Genomic DNA, 21,106 nt, shown 5'->3' on the forward strand with positions numbered 1-21,106 from the left:
AGTTTTGACTCTGCTGGTGGGAACGTAAAATTCCAGGCTTTGGAAGACAGCCTGGCAGCTCCTCACAGGGTTAAGCGTAGCCATGCCACGGAAGTCAGCACATCCACCCCCAGGGACGTGTGCACCTGGCAGAGCAGAAAACGTTTGTTCACAGTCGCACTTGAACGTGAACTTTCACATTACTCATAATAGGCAGCGAGCGGAAACAGCCCAGGTCCACCCCCTGACTAGGGGACAAGGTTAGACCACCTTGCAGTGGAATGTTACTCCGCCAGGAAAAGGAACAGAGTTCTGACACACACGGCAACATGGATTTTGCTGAGTGGAAGAGGCCACTCATAAAAGACCATGTCGGATGATTACATTTATGTGAGAAGTCCTGATGGGCAAGGCTGTGGAGACAGAGAGTAGACCGATGGTTGCCCAGGACTGGGGCGGGGTGGAGGAGGGGGAGTGAAAGGAATTCCCTTTGGGGAGATGAAAATGTTCTCAAATTGATTATGGTGAAGCTTGCAATCTGAAGATACTAAAAACCACTGAATCTGACCCTTTAGCTGTTGGGGCTGGGAGACCATGAAATAAAAGTGCCAAGCAGAGTTATCTATAGTTGATTTCAAACTCTCCTTTGCAGAGAGTACTACACCGAGAAGTGTGTCATGAACAATTACTTTGGCATCGGCCTGGATGCAAAGATATCCCTGGATTTTAATAACAAGCGTGACGAGCACCCGGAGAAATGCAGGTCAGTGGTGGACTTGTGTAAATACTTACCCTTTGCATCCTCGTTGCCTCTCCTCTCAGATAGTGAAGGAATTTCTGCGGTGAGTTAAGGGATGCAGAATGCTGGGGTGGAAGGAAAATTCTGAGCCTGGGATGCCTCATCCAAAAGCAGAGGTGCTTTCTCTAGAGATGCTGGGGAGGCAGGTCAGAGGTCAGCTGGGAAGTGGCAGATTCAACAGCAGGGCACCCAGGACTGTAGTTGCTGCAAGTTAGCTGAGACTCCTACCGAAAGTCACAAATTGATGACGAGACTGTTGGGGTGGGTAACGTGAGGCCCGTGGAGAGGCTGCTGCAGCAGGTGGGTGAGCTCACAGGAGTCTGTGCCCAGTCTCGCTCGCCCCCAGCCCTGGGCAGAGCTGGGCTGTCCAGCCTCCCCGCTGGCTGGTCAGAGCTCACCCATGTGTTCCCAGCAGATGCCCACCCCCTGGACATGTTCCGCTTCTTCTAAAATGACCAGACTCCCTCATCCTGACCCAGGAAGAGGGTGGTGAGAAATGGGGAGGGGCCCTCCCAAGCTTTTCCTCCTGGGTCTATTCAGAGATACCCTGTCCTCTGTGGAGACACGGGAAGTGGGGAATAACTGTCTCCTTGCCACCCCACTACACGCATGTGGAGTAGAGGCTGTTGAGCTTGCACATCCTCATGTCAGAGAGGGAGAAGCTGGCGGGGGTCTGTGTGGTGTTTGTGCTGGGAGCATCGCTGACCCAGGGAGCGGCGCATTTGTGCCACCTGGCGGGGGTGGTTGGCATAAGTGGACTGGGCACGTGGGGTGCTGCGTGGCCCCACCCCCAGCCTGGCACCCCAGCTCTTGGAAGGAGGTGCTGGGGGCAGGCTGGGGGTGGCACCCTCACACTGCAGGGGTGGGCTTAGGGGTTGCTGAAGGTCTGTGTGGTTGGCAATTTCTAGGAAAGCAGAAAATCAAGCATAAGAGCTCAAAAAGCCTTTGAACTCTGGGGCCCTTCTATGGAGGAAAATGGCTACATCTCAAAGGGACGCCTGTGTCACATGCACACAGTGCGGACTCAGATCATGTAAAAATACGCCTGCCAGTCCAAAAGTAACTGGGAAGGGCATTGAAACACAATCTAACAGTGAGACACCTGAGGACCAGAGGCAGGTATAGTACATTTTTAGAACCCTTGGGTCCTGGTGTACCCTTTCGTGAGTCTGTATCAAGAGCTTTGGAAGGGTTTCCGGATAAATTCCATTTCTAAGATTCCATCCCAAAGTAATTGGACAAATTTGTAACAAGATGTCTACAGAGCGACTCATCACTGCGTGATTTATAAGAGCTCAAGGGTGGGAACAGCTGGGGCCCCACCAGCAGGGGCTAATGCGGTGAATTATGGTACGGAAATGCCCAGCTGGGAGAGGTCCTGCATTTGAGGGAGGTACAGAGACACAAGACAGTGTTCACAGCAGGGGGAAGGGGCAGGCGCGTCCTGGGGGGTGGAAGCAGTCAGCCTGCGGTGAGCCGCGTACACCAGAGAGGTGGGGGACCTGCACGAAGCACTCTTCGGGGTGCATGGCCGGCACATGGCTGTCAGGGTTAGGACTTCAGTGACCCCCCTGTGCTGTCCTGCAGTTCCCAAAAGCCTAATTTTATAGCCAGGAAAAGCATTGTGGGGTTCTGTAATGTCTTTATTTACCTTTCATGGTACGATTACTTTCTTGATAAAATTTTAGCAGAGTGCCCTGTTGGTAAGTATATCTCTCCGTGCACATCTGTGTACACAAAGATATGTCTCTGCTTATTTTAAGGTGTTATTGCTATAAGTAGTTGTCAAATTTAATGATTTGTGATGAGCTGCCATTCCCAAACTCTCCAGCAGTGAAAATAGTTACCTGCTTGAAGAAGCCATGAAGCATGTCAATTCTTTGTTCTCCATTTCTAGGAGTAGAACTAAGAATATGATGTGGTACGGGGTTCTCGGAACCAAGGAGCTGCTGCACAGAACCTACAGGAACCTGGAGCAGAAGGTCTTGCTGGAGGTGAGCGGGAAGAGCCGCTCCTGGCTCTACGGACAGCACCCCGCATCCTAGGACCCGGAGCTCTCCTGGGACGAGCGTGGGCTCCCTGGGCTGCTGTGGGCTCTCGGGGGGTTGAGAGCCCCAGGCATGCACCCTCACGTACTGACGTGGCTGACGGAGGACACAGGCGATGCCGTGCCTTCTCTCTCCTCTCCTCTCCTGCCTCTGCTGCTCAGTGTGACGGGCGCCCGATCCCACTCCCCAGTCTTCAGGGAATTGCTGTCCTCAACATTCCCAGCTATGCCGGAGGGACCAACTTCTGGGGGGGCACCAAGGAAGATGATGTACGTATGGGGGGGCATGGGCAGGAGGGCCCGGCCAAGGGAGGGAAGGAGCAGCCATGGGGCAGTGGGGTGCTCCCCTCAGGGAGCTGCTGGGCCCTGACACGTGTGGACCATGTGGGCCGGACTCTCCTGTGCTGGCAGGAGGGTCCAGTGGGGACAGGGCAGAGGGCAGCCCTCACTCAAAGCTCGCTGTCCAGAAGGGGAGGCTGGGGAGGCACAGAGGGTGACATGGGAGCTGGGCCCACCACTCCTGAAGGGCCGGGGAAGGCTTCCAGGGGGAGAGACACCCACCCCAGCTGTGTAAGCCAGGGTAAGACATTTTGAATGCACTCCAAGAACTGTGGGAAGGCACGGGCAGGTTTTTTGTTTTTTTTTAAACCTTTGCTGATCATTATAACAGGTTTATTTGGAGGAGTAAATGAAATAATTTATTGAGAGCCTTTAGCAACGTACCTAGCACATAGGACTCAGTAGTTGCAAAATCTAGAACAATGATGTCCATATTATGCAACAATATAGAGCATTTATTTTTTAATTCAGTTTTATTGAGATATATTCACATACCATGCAGCCATACAAAGTGTAGAATCAGTTGTTCACAGTACCATTATGTAGTTGTGCATTCACCACCAAAATTAATTTTTGAACATTTTCATTACCACACACACAAAAGTAATAAGAATAAAAATTAAAGTGAAAAAGAATAATTAAAGTAAAATAGAACACTGGGTGTGTTTTTTTTTTTTGCTTTTTGTTTTTGTTTTCTCCCCCGTTTTTCTACTCATTCATCCATACATTGGATAAAGGGGAGTGCGATCCACATGGCTTTCCCAATCACATTATTACCTCTCATAAGCTACATTTTTATTCAATCGTCTTCAAGATTCAAGGATTCTGGGTTGTAGTTTGATAGTTTTAGGTATTCACTGCTAGCTATTCCAATTCATTGGAACCTAAAAAGGGTTGTCTTTATTGTACGTAAGAGTGCCCACCAGAGTGACCTCTTGGCTCCTTTTGGAAACTCAGCCACTGAAACTTGTTTCATTTCATTTCACACCCCCCTTTTGGTCAAGAAGACGTTCTCCATCCCACAATGCCAGGTCTAGAATCCTCCCTGGGAGCCATATTCCATGTTGCCAGGGAGATTCACTCCCCTGGGTGTCTGATCCCACGCAGAGGGGAGGGCAGTGATTTTATCTGCCAAGGTGGCTTAGCCAGAGAGAGAGGGCCACATCTGAGCAACAAAGAGGCATCCAGGAGGAGACTCTTAGATGCAATTATAAGGAGGCCTAGCCTTTCCTTTGCAGTAACATCTTCCCAAGGGCAGGTCCTGTGATACAGGGCTCAGCCCATCAAATCACCAGTCCCCAATGTCTGTCAGCACGTTTTTTTTTTTTCCCCCAAAAAAATTTTTTATTGTGATTGGTCACATACCATACAATTATGCAAAGACCCAAAGTATACAATCATTTGCCCATGGTACCATCATACAGCTGTGCATCCATCACCACAATTAATTTTTTTTTCAATTTTTAGAACATTTTCATTATTCCAGAAAAGAGATAAAGACAAAAAAAAAGGAAACTTAAATCCTCCATGGGCAGGTTTTAACCAGGGGAAGGCTCTCCTTGTACAGAAAAGCTAGTAACAGTAGTTAAAACTTAACGCACAGATACCATGAGCCAGGCCGAGTTCTGTGCACTCTGCATGTATAACTCATCCAGTCCTCATAATAGGCCTTTGCAGAATGTACAGTGTTATCTCCGTTTTACAGATGGGGAAACCAAGGACAAGAAATTGAAGTGATGTGCCCAAGGTCACACAGCTAGTAAGGGGCAGATCTGGGATTTGGTCCTAGGGAGCTGGTTCCAGGACCTGAAAGATAAACCACTCCAGTAAAGCCCTGGCCCTGTCGCGTCCACCTGAGGGTGCATTGCCAGTGTGTAGCAGGCCTGTGTGTCTCCTGCAAACGAAATTGCTGAGGTGGAAGACCAGAGGGTGGGAAGTGACGGCAGGGGGTGCAGCGTCCTCCTCGGAGCGCCGAGCAGAGGCCAGTTCACACGCCTGCCTTTCAGACTTTCACAGCCCCGTCATTCGACGATAAGATCTTGGAGGTGGTGGCCGTGTTTGGCAGCATGCAGATGGCCGTTTCTCGTGTCATCAGGCTGCAGCATCACCGAATCGCCCAGGTAATGCGGGGGGCTCGGGAGGGAGTGATCTGGGGATGGTCCCGCCGTGGCCCCTGCTGTGGGCCCACTCCCACTTGGAGAGGCAGGGCCTGGCTGAGAACCCACACTCTCTGCTCCACGACGGGGCTTCCTGCGTCTGCTCCCTCCCTGCTAACTTTGTCTGCAGTCCACAGAGCCCAGGAGAGCTGGGCACTTCCCAGGACCACGTGGCAGCCCCCAGGCCCTGTCTTCTGCGCCAGAGCCCTTTCTCCCTGGCTCTGTGGAATAGAGTGAAGAGATCATCCTTGGACAATTAAAAAAACACTTTCAAAACTTTACCCACTGGTGTCCCGCTGTGCTGACTTTCTCTGTGAATAACAACTGCATCCTGCCTGTTCATGTGGGAGGGACGGAAATGCCCAGGGCTGAGCTCTGCCCATTTTCTGCAGCTTTAAGAAGGAGCAGCCTGAGTTTGGGAATGAGACGGGGTGTGTGTGGAGGGTGGAGAGCAGGGTGGCCCTGTGAGGGGCAGCAGGGCAGGAGGTTCCCCCCGTTACTTATGTCTGCAGGGTGGGGGGGGGGGGTGAGGGGAGGGGGCTGTGTTCTTAGGCACTGAGGCTGCCTGGGGAGTTTGGGGTGGGGGGGTGGGATGAGACCCTCAACTGACCTGCAGCCCAGGCTGGACGGCCTGTTCCCTTCCTGCAGTCTGTCTGTCTCGAGCAGCAGCCTACCTGGATTCCAAGGTTTTTACTCTTGGGCAGTGTTTTCGTGGAAAAGAGGACCAGCACCCCATTATCCACTTGTTGCTTGGTCTGGGAGCGTGCCCAAACAGCCAGGGACCCAGCAGGCTCTGGTAGTTCTGCCTGCGAGACTCATGTGCCAGCATGTTGTAATGCACGTATGATGCACACATGCATGCCTGTACAAGCACATGGGGTGTACAGAATACACAAGACACACGTGTACATGATATCTGTACACAGAGCACAATGCAGGCATGTACGTGATACATGTGTATGTGAACATGTATACACAGTGCATACACGTTGGCATATAAAACACAGAAGAACATAGAGTGCATAGTGCATGTCCACACACACACACACATAGATACAGAAATACGTGTCTAAATACCACCTTCTCCCACCCTGACTTGAGATAGCTCTCTTCTGCTCTTGGAGAGGGAATGGGGGGAGACGGCTTGCACAGACAGTGGCATCTTGGGGTACAGGAGGCTGTGCCCCAGATACTGGGCCCTTCTGAGGGCCTCGCGGGCCCCGGAGGCACGACAGGCCCTGAGGTGAGCCCCTGGTCTGCACGGGTGTCTCTGGGCCCTATGAGCGTCTGCAGAGCCAGGCTGCAGGAAGCAGGAGCTGTGGGGTCGTCTCTGGCTTGTCACCCACATCTGGGCCGCAATGTCTCCTCAGTGCCGTGCTGTGAAGATCTCCATCCTTGGGGACGAGGGCGTCCCTGTGCAGGTAGACGGAGAGGCCTGGATCCAGCCCCCGGGGTACATCCGGATCATCCACAAGAACCGGGCACAGACACTGACCAGAGACAGGGTAGGAAGGGCTGTGGGAGGGGCCGGCAGGGTGAGGACCCCCGGCTCACACTGAGGGCAGCCAGGCTTCCTGCCCACTTCTGGGTCCGTGGTCAAGCGACTACATGTCCCTTGCGTTAAGGTTTCTTACAAGAGTTATTGGGTGTAAAGTCGAGTGTAGAATAGTAGATAATTTATATTTTAAACTTCCCAGGAATAGGGTTCCACAGCTTTTCTTCTTTATGATTTTGCAGAGCTTTTTTTTTGGTAACTTTGGTTTCCCTGCAGTGCACTTGGGGGTGTAGAGACGTGAACTCAAGTTCCAAAGGCTTGAGCTCTACCATTCACTGCTGCTTCCGAGCAAGCCACCTTCTCTCTCAGGCATCCGGTCTCCTGTCCCGCTCGGATCAGCCCTGCAGAGTGGGTGTCACGGGTCTCCCTGCTTTTATGTGTGAGGGAAGCAGGGTTCAGGAGGCCGCTGACTTCCCCAAGGCCGCAGGCCAGAGGGGCTGTGTGGCAGGGCCGGGCTGGGTTGCAGAGCGGCCCTGGCTCCTGGATGGCCGTGCCACGCTGGTGCCCACACCCTTGGCTGCCACACAGTCCACCTCATTCACCGTCCTGGACTCGCCTCCGGGAAGGCGAGGCACTTGTTTGTGCCATTGTGACATGCTGTTCTGCACCCTTTAAAAAAAGACCCCTGATTTTTAATGTTTGTTCTAAGATTTTTTGAGATGCAGAGTTTAAGCTAATAGGGCAGTGTTTCTAGATACCCCTCCAACACACATGCACACTGTTAGAAAAAATAATCTCTCTCTTCCTAGCTGTTGTCTGATTGCTATTCCAGTAGTACTTGTTGCCGCCAGATGCACGCTTGTCCTCGTGAGAGATGAGCAGGGCACGGTGTGATGCTGAGTTCTGCTCGTCCTAGGCATTTGAAAACACCCTCAAGTCCTGGGAGGACAAGCAGAAATGTGAGCTGCCCCGCCCTGCATCTTTCTCTCTGCACCCGGAGGTCCTGTCCGAGGAGGAGTCCACCCAGATGGATGCGTTTGGGCGGGCGGCAGGTGCCCTCATTCACAGGTGGGTCTCGGTGCCTCCTGGCTGCAGAACTGGGCTCCCCGCGGGGTTGCTCCTCCCTGACTTTAGAGGCTGGGTTATGTCACTGCACGAGGGCCAGGCCTAGTGTCCTGCCTGCTTTGACTTCGCTGTGTTTCTACTGATCTCTTTTAGAGAGTACTAAAAATTTACACGGGTGGCAGCTTAAAACCCACAGAGATTCCAGAGCCAGTGCACAGATTTTAAACTCTATTCTGATTTCTAAGAATAGTCTCTTTAGAGCGTCCTTCACTCTGCCTTCATTTGACCTGGAGAGGAGGTTTGTCCTCTGCTCTTACGTTTATTAAAGGAAAAAAAGGAAAGACAACAGCAAAGAACACGTCTTCCTCTTAACCAGCCTTTGAGACGTGGCTCCCGGAACCGAGGTGACCTTCTCTCTCCATCCCCGCCCTCCCTCTCGGCCTCTGCTGGCCCCTTCCAGCCGGGGAGCGCAGCCGGGACCACGGCCACCACTGTGGCCTCTGTCTCACTGCCTTCCGCTGGATTTCAGCTTCCTGCGTGGGCACGCTCCCCTCCCTGAGGCCCCTCCCTGGCCTGGTGCTCCCTGACCGCTCCTTCCTTGCGTCTTCGGGGCTCTTCCCTTCTGCCCTCTCTTCAAGCGCTGGTGTCCCTCAGGTGGTGGACTGTGCACTCTGGGTGACCCACCCCCCGGTCCTGTGCCCTCTCCTGTGTGGGGATCACCCCCCACACGTGCCTCCAGCTCAGACCCCTCTCCCCAGGCGTCAGTTCCCCCCGTGCCCTGGAGCCGTTTCTATCTCAGTGTGCCCAGCGACGCCACAGACCCCCTCCCGCAGCATGTCGCACGCTCTGTGCACCACCACTGCCCACCCAGGCCCTCACCTGGGGCCCTGATCAGTGACCGGTCTCAGTCACTTTGCTTCTTAAATTTTTCTCCATTTCCTTGCCATGCCACAGCCTCCTGGTTGCCCACCATCCCCACTCATGTCCTCTTCAGAGCCTGTGGCTGCCCAGAGGCCTGCCCAGTGGGGCCTTGTTTAAAGCCGTCAGCAGCTCCCCCTGTGCTACAAGTCAGGACTGGCCCACAGCCCCCTGCCTGTGCCCTCTGACTGTGCTCTCCCTCTGCCCCCAGCTCGGCCAACTCCCCTCCTGTGCTCTCAGCTCACCACTGACCACACAGGGCTCTGCCTCGATGGTTACCACGTTCTTGCATCTTTATGTTCACATCCATCTGTCTTCCCACCAGGCCGTTCCTTCAGGCGAGGGGCCACTGGTGTGTTAGACCAGCCTGTGCCCCACAGGGGACGGCACCCTCAGCCCCCCGTAGGGTCTTCACGAGTGCACAGAGGGGCCTTTGCAGCCACGTGCACTAGGCAAACTCTCCACCTGGTGGGCCTGTGACCAGGGCTCTTCGTCAGCTTGGCATCTCACAAATTTTAATCCCATTTTGTACATTTTTCTTCCTGGTAGAGCTTCTAGAAAAAAAAATAGGTTTTGACGTCAGGCCTGCTGTTTGTTTGAGACCCCCTCTGCCGTCAGTCAGGAGGTGGTCTGCAGGCGAGGCTGTGCCGGCCCCCTGGCCTGTGGGCCGGACCCTCCCTCTGCTCTCTGTGGGCTTGTGCCCCCAGGCGACGTGGAAAGCCCACCCAGTCGAGGGTCTGACGAAGGCCCGCGCTTCTCTCTCTCCCCAGTATCCGGGAGATCGCTCAGTCCTATCAGGACATGGAGCAGGAGCTCGCTCATGCCGTCAACGCTAGTTCCAAGTCCATGGACCGCGTGTACGGCAAACCCCGAGCCGCAGAGGTAGGTGCTCTGCTGAACCCCCTCCTTGGGCTCTGCGGGCCTCGGGCCTTTGACGTGTGTGTTTTGGTTCCCCTCAGGGGCTGAACTGCAACTTTGTCCTTGAGATGGTGAACAGCATCAGGGCTCTGCGCAGCGAGACGGAGCTGCTGCTGGCCGGGAAGATGGCCCTGGTGAGAGGGAGGCCCTCGCCCATGGGAGGCGCACGGCTCGGGGTGTGGGCAAGAGGGCAGCACGTTCTAGTCCTGCATTCCTCACTTTTAGGTTGTGGAGCTAAGTGTGGGGGGCTCAAAGGTCTGGTCCAAGCCTGTAGCTCGGATCCCTCTGGCAGCATCTCAGCCAGGTCGCCTCTCGGGTCAGGAGGTGTCCTCCAGCAGGGACTTCCTCATCGTTGTGGACAGAAAATGTATCTCTAGGTGGCAGCCGTAGGTGTAGGGCCGTCTTCTGTGGCCCCACTCGCAGCTGTGCTTGTCACTGTTCCTCTCCACCCTGTAGAATGGCTGGGGGGGGTCCCCGGGTGCAGTCCTGGGGATGGGGCTTTCCAGGGTTGCAAAAGCCACAACAGGGAGAGGCCTAACGGATTGCCTGGCCGAGCCCTTTGTTTGAAAAAATGAGGTAGAAGTCCAAGCTAAGGGCCCCGGTGCTGGAGACCACCCTGAAAGTCTGGTTCCCACACTCTGTTTGCTCTTCATCCAAAACACGCTGCTGCCTCCTGACCTGTTAGAGCCACTGGCTCTGCTCCTCCTGGAGCATCCCCTCTGCCCTTTGCAACAGAGGGGTCCCCAGGGTAAACAGAGTCGGGCTGGTCATCAGCCTCAGCCCCTGCAGATATGATATCCAGACATACTTGGTTTGCGCCATCCTTTACAAAAGGGGAGTTTAACTCCAACCCTTGATGCTACTTAGAGGGGAGGCTCTGAGTTAGGCCCCTTATCTGGTTCTCTGTGACTTAGTTTCATCTCTGAGAGGAGCTCGGCCCTGGGGCAGACTTCGGGTCTGGGGGTGCTGCTGTGAGCCCGGCTTGTCACTGCGAGTAAACAGCTGTGCCCTTCTGTCTCTGCCCGGAGCAGCAGCTGGACCCCCCCCAGAAGGAGCGGCTCGGGGCTGCTCTTGCCGAGCTGGACCTGCAGCTCAGGAAGCTGGTGGACACGCCCTGGCTCTGCCAGCCCCCGGAGCCTGGTGACGAAGAGGTATGTGGGTGCCAGGGCTTCCCTTCCTGTGCCCCTGCATACAGTGCGCTTGCCGTCAGGGTCAGGAACCTGCTGGAGTCAGTCTCGCAGTCTCTGACGTGCCTTCTTGAGCCTTGTCTGATAGATGCCCTTCGGGGCACAGAGAAAGGATTTGTCAGGGCAGGAAGGAGTTGGGTTGGATTGAATCACTCTTGGTGACCAGGGCACACGTTGCCCCAGAAAGAACTGCAGGGCTGGCCAGAAAGAAGGGAGGGAGAAGGCTGGGCCCAGGCCCGCTGCTTGTCCCCAGCCTGGACACATGCGTCAGAGGAAAGGCAGCCGCTGGGGGTTTGATTTTTGAGGGAGCAGATATTGGTGTGATCCATGAAGTTACCCTTTTATGTCTATTTGGAGACCACGACTTGCCGTAGGGCCCAGGGCTGCAGTGACCTGTCATGCAGGGAGAACAGGCTGGAAGGGCCCGGAGAGCTGCCGGCTGGAGGTGGTTTTTCGTAGGCAGTATCTGGACATAGACAGACCACAGGCTACCTCTTGGGTTTTGACAGCCCAGTTCTCTTCCTTTCAGTGACAGAATAGAACTGGGCCAGGAGAACAGCTTACAGGAGGGTAAGGGGGTTGCAGGCAATAGGTAACTGCTGGGTGCCAAGCGTTTCGGTGCCCCTCGCCCAGCAGTGGGCACACCCTTCATGGACAGCTGACCTCAAGGCCCCCCCCAGCCAAATGACAAAAAGCAAATGAAGAATGAAGACATTTAATATGAAAGGACAGGCTGAGCTCATTAAAATCAGTTAAATAGTTCATTACAAATATGATAAAAATTTTATATAAAAAGCACTTATTAAAATAATATACAATATTGAGTTTATATAACAACATAGTTCTTTAGTTCCAGATTAAATTATCAAAACTGACGGTGGGGGTGGCTGGGAAGAGGAAGTGGACAGGGAATTAAAGCGCATTAAATTCCTCCTCTTAAAACAAAAAAAAAGTTAAAAAAATTGTTCTTGACTTAGATAGAAAAATGTATATTCGATTTTGTTTTTAAAAACTTAAAGGTAGTTTCTAATAGAATTCAAAAGAGTTATGTCTTTCCAGATCACTACAAAAGACAAAAACAAAATATAATCTATATTGTAAAAGAAAGTAAGGGACCAGCAAGGATGTCCAAACAGCATAGGAATAACAGAAAAATGACATGACCTAATCATACACTGCTCACAAGTATCCACTTTTTCTGCCAATCCCCCCAATAAAAATTTATGTTATTGAAAGATTAAAATGAATGCAAGAACACAATAAAAAAGAAACCCCAAGTGACAGTATAAAAAGTTGCATGCTAAAGGCAACATACGGTAAAAAGAGAATTACTTTATATGATAAAATATAATAATTCTATTATAGGATAGTTATAAAATTATGTGCCAAGTAGAATATCAGCTAAATGAGTTATTTTTAAATGTGTGATTTTCTAGTATGTGAAGTTTTTCTGATTATTTCTTTGTTATTCATGTCTAACTTAATCTCACTGTGTTCAAATTCTCAAGAAAGGTATTTACATCAAGTCCCTAGTGGTGGTGGTTTTTTTTTTGTTTTTTGTTTTTTTTCTATGTCCTATCATTTACTTTTGAACTCTTGCTATGATTGTGGAGTTCTCAATTTATCTTTATAGGTCTGTGTATTTTTGCTTTATGAATTTTGAGGCTGTGTTACTGGATGCATATAGCTTTAGTGAAGTAAGTTTTATCATGTTATGGATCATCTTTATCTTTAGTAATTTTTTTTATCTTCACATCAAGTTGCTTGGTGTATATTTTTTCTTGCTTTCACGTTCATTCTTTTTTGAGGGGGTGTCTCACAAATAACATTGCTAAATGCTAAATGTAGGGTTTTTATCCACCTGCTACTCTTGTGTTTTAATTGGAGAGTTGAGTCTGTTTACATGTATTGTGATTACTGATAAATATATTTCTTCTGCATTTTCTGCTTTCTAGTTGTCCCAATTTTCCTTTCTTTTTTTCTCCTTTTTGAGATAATTCTCTCCTCTTACCCAACAAATTCTATTTTCTCCCTCTACTAGTTTGGAAATACTCTAGGTCTATTCTTTTAGTGATTACCCACAATTTAAATTTACATGCATAAAATATGTAAAGTGAAAACTTGAAATGAGAAGTGACAGAAACCAAATTGTAGTGCTTTGTCAGTCCATGATTCATCAAGTAAGAACAAACTGTATCTCAGGACGAGGATGCGTATAGCCGAGAGGACGGTGATGGGTACCAATAAAATGTCTTTACTTATGTAGATATCGTATGTTTCTATACAGAGAGAATTTTAAACTCTCTCAAAGGAAGCCCATTTCTGTTGTCCGAGGAAACATTTACAGAATCCAGTGATTATCCTAGACCAGCCATTGGCAGAATGAAATCCTTTGTTACTATTACAGAAAGTGAGAGGAGAGTTTAGAAACTTTTAATCAGTTTAAGAGAGAGATTTTATTTCTTTCAAAGATAATTTAAAAATAGAGATTCATATTTTGTCTCTTTTATTTTTCCAGTAATTTAAAAAAAAAATATTTTACTAAAGTATCAGACCACTGTTGATAGGAAATTTTAAAAAGTGGTTCTTCTCCACGGAGGGTTTGGGAGGCCCAGCTCAGAGCATGGGTGGCTCCCAGGTTGGGGCCTCCCACCGCGGGCAACTTCCCGCTCGGGGAAGGGCCAGGCCTGTGCCGGGGCGGGCAGTGTCGCAGCTGACGCACTGGGGGCTCGCGGCCCCACGTCCTGGGGAACCTGGAGGGGCCGCGGGTGCCGTTGGGTCAGGACCCGCCAGCCCCGCCACACCCTCGCCACCCATCGTGCCTGGGACCCTCCTCTGGAAGGTCTGGGAGCCTGTCCCGCCTGCACTCCAGTGCGTGTTGGAGCCCCCATGCCTGCCACCACAGCAGAATCTAGCGTCAGCATCAAACATTTAAACAGAATCCCAAACAATTTAGAATTTAAAAGAAAGTTTTACCTCAACGGGCAAATTAAACATGTAATTAACAGTCTCAGTTGTTAACATGTCACCAATGCTCTACACTAAAGTAAATTACGTGCATAGTTTTAAATGTTTTCATTACTGTAACAGGAAGGAATAACTAAGCATTCAATTCAACAAGTTAGAAAACGCCTAGAAGAAACAAGCTGAGCGGAGCAGGGGGGAGTAGAGGCGCGAGCAGGGCTTCCCGACTCAGAAGACTGCCCCTTGGGATCCACGTCAGTCACCCAAGAATTTGAGGCCCCTTGAAAAAAGTACATATAAGAAGGCAGAGAAGTGTGTTAAGAAGCTAAGCTGAAGGGGAAGTCGAGGGCTGAGGGGCGATGGTGACAGTTGGGCTCAGAACCGGGCAGCCCGGGCCCTCCGCCCCTGTTCCCTGGGCCAGGCGGGGATGCACACCGCCCAGCCGCCTTCATTCCGCGGCCTGAGAATCAGGCCTTTTGGGGTCCTCGGAGTGGAGGGCACCCAGCTTTGGGAATCACAGCCCTCAAACAGGTTGTGTCTTACAACTGTCTTTAAGCATGGGCCCAAGGGCGCAGGTGCGGCCTGAGTGAAGGTTCTGGTGGCCTCGGGCAGGCCCGGCGGGTCCTGGGGGTGGGGGGCGCTGAACGCTGTGTCCTGCTCTGTTCCCCCTTTATCCCCCGTGGGCCTGCATGCCAGGCTGGGCCTCTTCTCTCCAAGGGACCGGCCCTGCGCCCCTCACCTCCTCCAGGAGGGCAGAGGGCACCGGCTCCTCCCCTTCTCTCCACCTGGCAAGATAAGTATGCCAGAGGGAAAGGATGGCAGTGACGTTAATTCTGGAGTTAAAATGAGAAAAAAAACACCAGTAGATGTCTGAAAACCATGTCTTTAAATTCAGGGATCTTAGGGATATCCAAGAATTGATGAAAGAAACTGTTTGTAAAAGAATTCCACCAGAACACGCAGAAGGCTCTGCGCAGAGACCATTGGGGGACAGGGCACCTTTTGGGGGAGCGTAGGGCTGAGCTCACGGACTGGACTCTGCGTCCCAGCCCTGCCCGGCCCCAGGAGCACAGTGCCCCACCGTGGACCTCGTGGGTCTGAGCGAGCCCCGGCCTCTTACCAGGCCACGTGGAGTCCAGGGCGAGGGGAGCCGGTCCGCGCAGCCCCGGGCGAGCGCCAGGCAGAGGTGGGCGGGGGGCGTTCTCCAGGACACACAGCCTGGCTTCTCTACAAATGAAAAGAGGAGGGAGAGATGTTGGAGATACAGCAGCCGGGTGTAACCCTCCTCCGAAACAAACCAGCTCTGAAAAGACACCTTGGAACCACCAGGGGCATTTGGATGTTAGATACTGAGGAATTCCTGTTGTTTTCATAATAGTGGTGTGGTGTGTTTTAAAAAGAAACTTCTCGTCTTTTAGAGTTGCTTGCAAAGTATTCATGGGTAGAGTGATTGGATATTTGAGATTTGCTTTAAAACGGGGGCAGAGGAACTAAGATTGCATGTTGATAATCGGGCCTCATCTCTCTACCAGAAGCTCAGCAACCATGCCCGCATTTAAAGCAGAGAAGAAGAGGCAGTTAAAATCAGGAAGAGGGTTTTTGGGCTGACAGCTGCAGTCAGCACCCTCTCTTTTGCATCCTCTTGTGGGAAGCTTGAGCAGTGGGGAGGGAGGGCAGCTCTGGAGGGGAGAGATGAGTTGAGCGGTTGTGTAGAAATGAAGGTGTTGAGCTAAATGTCCGAAATAATAGCAAATTAATAATAGAATTTGCCAAGCATAAGAAATTTGTAAAATCACATAACCTTGAATACTCACGATCATTGATCTGAAAATACTATACAAAGTCTCCTTCAAAATAGAAAACTTAAAATGTCTTTAAAAAGAAATACATGGAGGTATAAGGGAAGATTTGAGTGCCACCAGAGCATGTGTTTCCAGATGTGAAGATGCCCTTTATTTCCAAACTGTAGCTTTGGTGCAATTCTAATAAAAATCCCTTTGGAATTTTTTCCAATGTGACAAAATGTCCATTAGAACTGAAAGCCTGTCAGCTTGTAAAGTAGTGGGTCTGGCCGTGGGGTTGGCATGAGGCTGGGGATGGGGCTTTGTAACCCAGCACCAGGAGGCCGGTTAACTGATAGTCTTCAGGGAATGGGGCATGACGCTACTGTTGAAGTATTTGCAGAAAGCATCTTAATGCTATAGGAAATGAAAAAAAAGTAGACTATAAAAGTAGACACTGCATGATCACAACTACTTTTAATTAGCATTCAAATCAAGAACAACAAGAATAAATCCAGGAAAGGGCTTTTGAAGAACAAAGCATTTCTCAGTGGTGCCGCCAGCTTTCCCAGCCCCTGTGCCCGATAGACGGGCTGAGCTGCCACTTGAGGTTTTGGTAAATTGGGGTCTCATTCTGTGTTTCTCGCTTTTCCCCACAGAATGTGATGTTGGATCTTTCCAAACGCAGCCGCAGTGGTAAATTCCGCCTCGTAACCAAGTTTAAAAAGGAGAAAAACAACAAGAACAAAGCAGCTCACAGCAGCCTGGGAGCCCCGGGTACCTGCTCTGCACTGTCTGTACCGCTGCCCCCACCAGCCCCGGCCTCCACTTTCCCCCGGGCCTGGCCCTCCCCCCTCTGCCTCCGGCCCGTGCTGCCCGTCTGTCTGTGGTCACAGGCCTGCCCCTCCGTGCCCATCTCTAGTTTGGGTGCCAACCGCCGTCACGCCCTGCGCTGAACCCACTCTCTGTGGGTCCTTCCAGGCTCTGGATGGGGGAATGAGGCGGGGGGGAAACGGGGGACACGACAGACGAGACCCAACACTGCAGACTCAGGCTGTGAGCTGGGACCCTCCACCCTGTGCCAGCCTCCTCTGGGGCTGCGATAGCTGTTCAATCGACCCGTTAATCAAGCTCTCCACTCCCGCCACCCAGGGCTCTGATGATTGGGGGCTGGAAAATCAGTAGGAAATCGCTCTCAAGGACGCTTTTCCTTTGGGTCAGTAAATTGGGCCTGAAAATCTCCCTCTGAAGTGCCAGCCCTGAGCACTGAGGTGTCCCCGGCGCCTTCGGTGCCAGCAGCACCCAGACCTGGATTTGGGTGCAGCTTTTCTGCCGGCAGGGGCAGGTCCTCTTTGATTTGTCTCTTTAGCATGTTTGTTGAGAAATTGGGTTGCTGTTGGGCTACTAGCTCGGGCTACTCAAACTCTGCACCTCTGCACGTCTCCCTCCTTCCAGCTTCCCACAGTGAGCTTGGACTGCTGTGGAGGTGGTGGGAAGCTGGCTGTTTGCCGCCTTGGGGAGGGAGTTGGTGCTCTCCTGGGACGGTACAAACACTGGCGGGTGACCTGGCAGGGCGGCGGCTGCCTCCACCTCCACCCGTGGCTGGCACTGAGCCCTCACTCTGCCCCTCTGTGCCTCTGCATGATGGCAGTGGCCGCGACTGTGGCCGGGTGGTGGGCGCTGGCTGTGGGGTGTCTGGGCGCTGCCATCTGTGGACTTTGGGCTCTGGGCACTCACCGCTCCATGCTTTTCCGTCTCTGACAGTTCACCTCTGGGGGACAGAGGAGGTTGCTGCCTGGCTGGAGCACCTCAGTCTCTGTGAGTATAAGGACATCTTCATGCGGCACGACATCCGGGGCTCTGAGCTCCTGCACCTGGAGCGGAGGGACCTCAAGGTACTTCCACAGTCGGCCCCGAGAGTGTGCCAGGGCAGGTGCCCCCGTAGTCTCCGTCCCGAACCCCCGCCTGCTGTGTCCTCCCCATCCTGGTTCTCATCACGTTTCTGCTCAGATCTTTGTGTGCTTCGGGGTGGCCCTGCCCGCCACGGCCAGACACAGGCAGAGGGCATGATGGGGGCCCTGGGGGTCGCAGCCTGGGTAGGCAGGGAGCCATTCTAATCCCCAAATCCCGGCCTCGGGGACAGAGGCCCGGAACCAGCATGCCCGCAAGGAAGCACCCCAGTTGCCCAGACAGGGAGGGCGCCGTGGCCTCGGCAGCTTCCAGCCTCTCACGCGGGGTCCCCTCCCAGCCTCCTGCTGGCTGTGCAGCCATTTCCACGTCCCGTGGGGACACGGCATGCAGAGGCCAGGGCCTCACCCCCATTGGCCGCGCTCCCGCAGGCCGGCTGGGGTGCCCGGGCTTCCCTGGGTGCCGCGTCATTCTGTCCTGATGAGGCAAAGAGCCTGCTGGGAGCGGCCCGGCCAGCGGCTCTTGCACAGTCACCTGCCACCCACATGCTCTCGGCCTTGCGTCTTGGCCTCTTCCGTTTGTCTTTACAATGCCGGTGGCGTTTGTGGGACACAGGAGAGTGTGGGTTGGGGCATCCACACAGTTGCTGTTTTTGTGCCATGTCCATCTCGCGGCACCGTTCTCATCGTTTTCCTCCTCCGTGCTCACCAGCCTGGTGGGGACAGGCCCCGCGGTGGCAGGCCTGCTCGACCCGGCCCTTCCCTGGGATCACGGGCTGCCCTCTCTCCTGCAGGACCTTGGTGTGACCAAAGTGGGCCACGTGAAGAGGATCCTCTGTGGGATCAAGGAGCTGAGCCGGAATCCTCCTGCCGCCGAGGCCTAGTAGCCGTCGTCTTGGCCTGCTTCCCCCGGTTCGCCTGGGACCGAGGGCCACCGGCCCCCGATCTGCCCGCCAGCGAGCACGGGCTCCTCGCTCATGGTGCTACTTCTTCTGCTAGCGACAGGAAGCCTCCCGGACGCCGGTTCTGTGACAGCACCGGGGTCTTGGACATACCAACGTAGCTACCTTCAGACTCCTCCACCGCCCCGTCTCCGGGCCAGACGTGAGTGCCCTAAGCTCCCGCCTCTTGTGGACATGAGTCAGGGGCTGCAGGTGACTGTAGCATGTGGCCTTCTGGGAACGGGCACTCCAGCAGGGACAGCGTTACCAGACCCTTCTCTGTGCGCCCTTCGAGGGCACATCACATGGCACCGTCTCAGGAGCCTGGAATGTTCTTTGAGCTCCTAGTGCCCGTCCGTCAAGGCTGTGGTTCTTCACGGCTGCCCTGCGAGGCAGCTCACTGCACTGGGCCTGTTTACGAGTAAGGATTTATCAACAGAAGTCTGCTGTGTCCTGTTTGAGAGTGGCATGGATATATTTCCAGTCTCATTTGTTTTAATTTGTCATGAAGAGAAAGAAAAAATGCCACACCTTTTTTGGTCAGGTGAATGGTGACACCCCTGCGCTGGCAATCACGTCTGCACGTGTCTCATGGCCTTTGCTCACTCAGCCCTGAGAAAGATTCTGTCATCAGTCGAGTCCCCCTTGCACAGAGGACTGTTATTTGCACTGGCTGAGTGTTTCTGTGCAGTCAGTTTCCTGTGCTCTGGGCAAATGCTTTTCCTCCACTCTGGGAAAACAAGCTCAGGTCCCAGGGCGGATGTCCAGGCCGGGCAGGGACCCTGGGTCCTTCCTCCTTCCCCAGTGGTGGCGGGAGGCTGTCCCAGGAGTCGCTGGTCTCTCTCACGGGCAGCTGGGGGCCTGGGCTCTAGCCCTGGAGTGGGGCTGGGAGCGGTGGGGGAGCGGGGAGGGCCGGCTGTGAGGCAGCCGGGTGCCCCTGTCTCACTGCAGCGCCCACCTGGGCCGGGCCTGCCGGGGCGGGCAGGGCTCCTGGGGAGAAGACCGAAGTCTGTGGGGACCTGGGCTCTGGCCTCCAGGACGGCCCTCCAGGGCACAGCCCCTGGTCTGCCCGGCCGGGACGTGGCCCTTTCCCCCCCTTCCACGGTGCTCGCGCCTCAGGAGGCTCCCGGTGGGCCCTGGGAGAGTTCGCTGTAAACGAGCCTGGGGCGGGGGAGGCTCCACTGGCCTGTTAGTGGGGTCCACCCTATTCACAAAGGGGGAGATGGGCTTGAGGCGGTGGGAGCCTGCAGGCCTGGGGCTGGGCCTGGGCCGTGGTGTCTGCTGCAGCCTGGCTCTGGAGGGAGGTGAGGGCTGAGCAGATCTTCCTCGCCCCTGCTATACAGAAGCCTTCACTGGGGGCCCCCGTGGCTCCCCTGCCTGCCCTGGCCGTGTCCCTACCTCTGTGGCTTGGGCGCCCCCACCCGTGGTCCCTCCTGAGCACTGGGGCAGGCGGGACTGCCCGGGTCTCCAGGCCCAGGTACCACTGCCCGGGCCTCCCCGGCCGTGAGGGCGAGGGCTTCTGCGTGGAGGCACGTGCGCTCCGTCCGTGACGTGGCCGCCCCACTCGGCCCCTCTCCCGCCCTGGGAGTCTGTTTCCCACCAGAACAGTTGTCTTAGGGTGACAGAGGTTGAGAAAGAAAAAATCTAGGTATCAGCCAGAGATCGCTTCACTTTTACAGTAGAAAAGGCAAAAAGGAGTTGTGGAAGCCCAGGCCTGGAGCCACATCTGCTGCGCTGGGCAGGTGGGAGGCGGGGACGGCGCCCACGGACTGCACGGCCTCCAGCCCGGGCACCAGCGCCGTCCTGCCCCGCGCGGCCTCCCCGTGGAAATCTTTGGGTTTGGGTCCAAGAGGATTGTTTAAAGTGAACACGCTGTCAGTGATTTAAAACAGCACTATTTACGGCAGAGCCATTTTCCTGACCATGATAAGTTAGAACTGAGGCGGAGTGACGTGGGTCTCCTCGATGGCCGTGGGGCTCCGTGCTGGCTGCTGTCCTCGCTGCCCCCGGGGGCTCTGCCAGCCCCTGCTGCCGCCCCAGGGCTGTGCCTTGGGGCCTGGGGTGGACGAGCCCGTCCCTGGCAAGGAAGGGAGGCAGGGTCCCTTGCAGGGGAGTGGAGAAAGGTTTTGTGCCCTCGGGTGGGGCTGATCCCTCATATTTATAGTCTTAATTTATACAGTGATAACCGTGCAAACAAATGACTCTTGTATTGTTATGTACATAGTCCGGATCTGATTGTTGTAAATAAGTCGTTCTTGTGTATAAATAAAACAAGGCTGTTTTTGATCTTCCATTCTCAGAATCCTTGTCATCATTCCTTGTGCTTTGACATAAAACTGTGGTCACCAAAATCTTTCCAAACTGGATTCAGAATTTTGTTTTTTAGCTGTTCTAAAAATAAGTTGAATTGTTGGTGGCTGAAAAGCAACATTGCCATTGTACTTGTTAGGTTGTGGATCCTATAAGCTGTTAAATTAAACATTCTGCGAGGCACTGGGAAGCACTGAGTTCTCCTCCCCAAAGGCTGCGGCTCCCACAGTGCCCCAGCAAAGACAGATGAGGTCCAGTCACTTTAGCTAATATTGTAACCCTCAGAAGTCTTTTCTAGAA

General features: G+C 53.4%; 1 protein-coding gene across 4 annotated transcripts in view; it reads left to right on the forward strand.

Moving 5' to 3' along the window:
- DGKD (diacylglycerol kinase delta) overlaps window positions 1-20,787 on the forward strand; it is a 140,975-nt gene extending 120,188 nt beyond the window's left edge. For all 4 annotated transcript variants that reach the window (XM_037850368.1, XM_037850369.1, XM_037850372.1 and 1 more), the window contains 12 exons: window positions 632-742; window positions 2,676-2,772; window positions 2,988-3,095; window positions 5,171-5,284; window positions 6,691-6,825; window positions 7,732-7,883; window positions 9,569-9,680; window positions 9,758-9,850; window positions 10,748-10,867; window positions 16,308-16,425; window positions 17,413-17,543; window positions 18,350-20,787. In XM_037850368.1, the coding sequence (XP_037706296.1) occupies window positions 632-742; window positions 2,676-2,772; window positions 2,988-3,095; window positions 5,171-5,284; window positions 6,691-6,825; window positions 7,732-7,883; window positions 9,569-9,680; window positions 9,758-9,850; window positions 10,748-10,867; window positions 16,308-16,425; window positions 17,413-17,543; window positions 18,350-18,439 (1,381 nt within the window). In that variant the 3' untranslated portion in view covers window positions 18,440-20,787. The remainder of the gene's footprint in view (window positions 1-631; window positions 743-2,675; window positions 2,773-2,987; window positions 3,096-5,170; window positions 5,285-6,690; window positions 6,826-7,731; window positions 7,884-9,568; window positions 9,681-9,757; window positions 9,851-10,747; window positions 10,868-16,307; window positions 16,426-17,412; window positions 17,544-18,349) is intronic.
- Window positions 20,788-21,106: the final 319 nt, after the last annotated feature.

The sequence above is a fragment of the Choloepus didactylus genome, chromosome 9, assembly GCF_015220235.1.
Source record: "Choloepus didactylus isolate mChoDid1 chromosome 9, mChoDid1.pri, whole genome shotgun sequence".
Classification (NCBI taxonomy): Eukaryota; Metazoa; Chordata; class Mammalia; order Pilosa; family Megalonychidae; genus Choloepus; species Choloepus didactylus.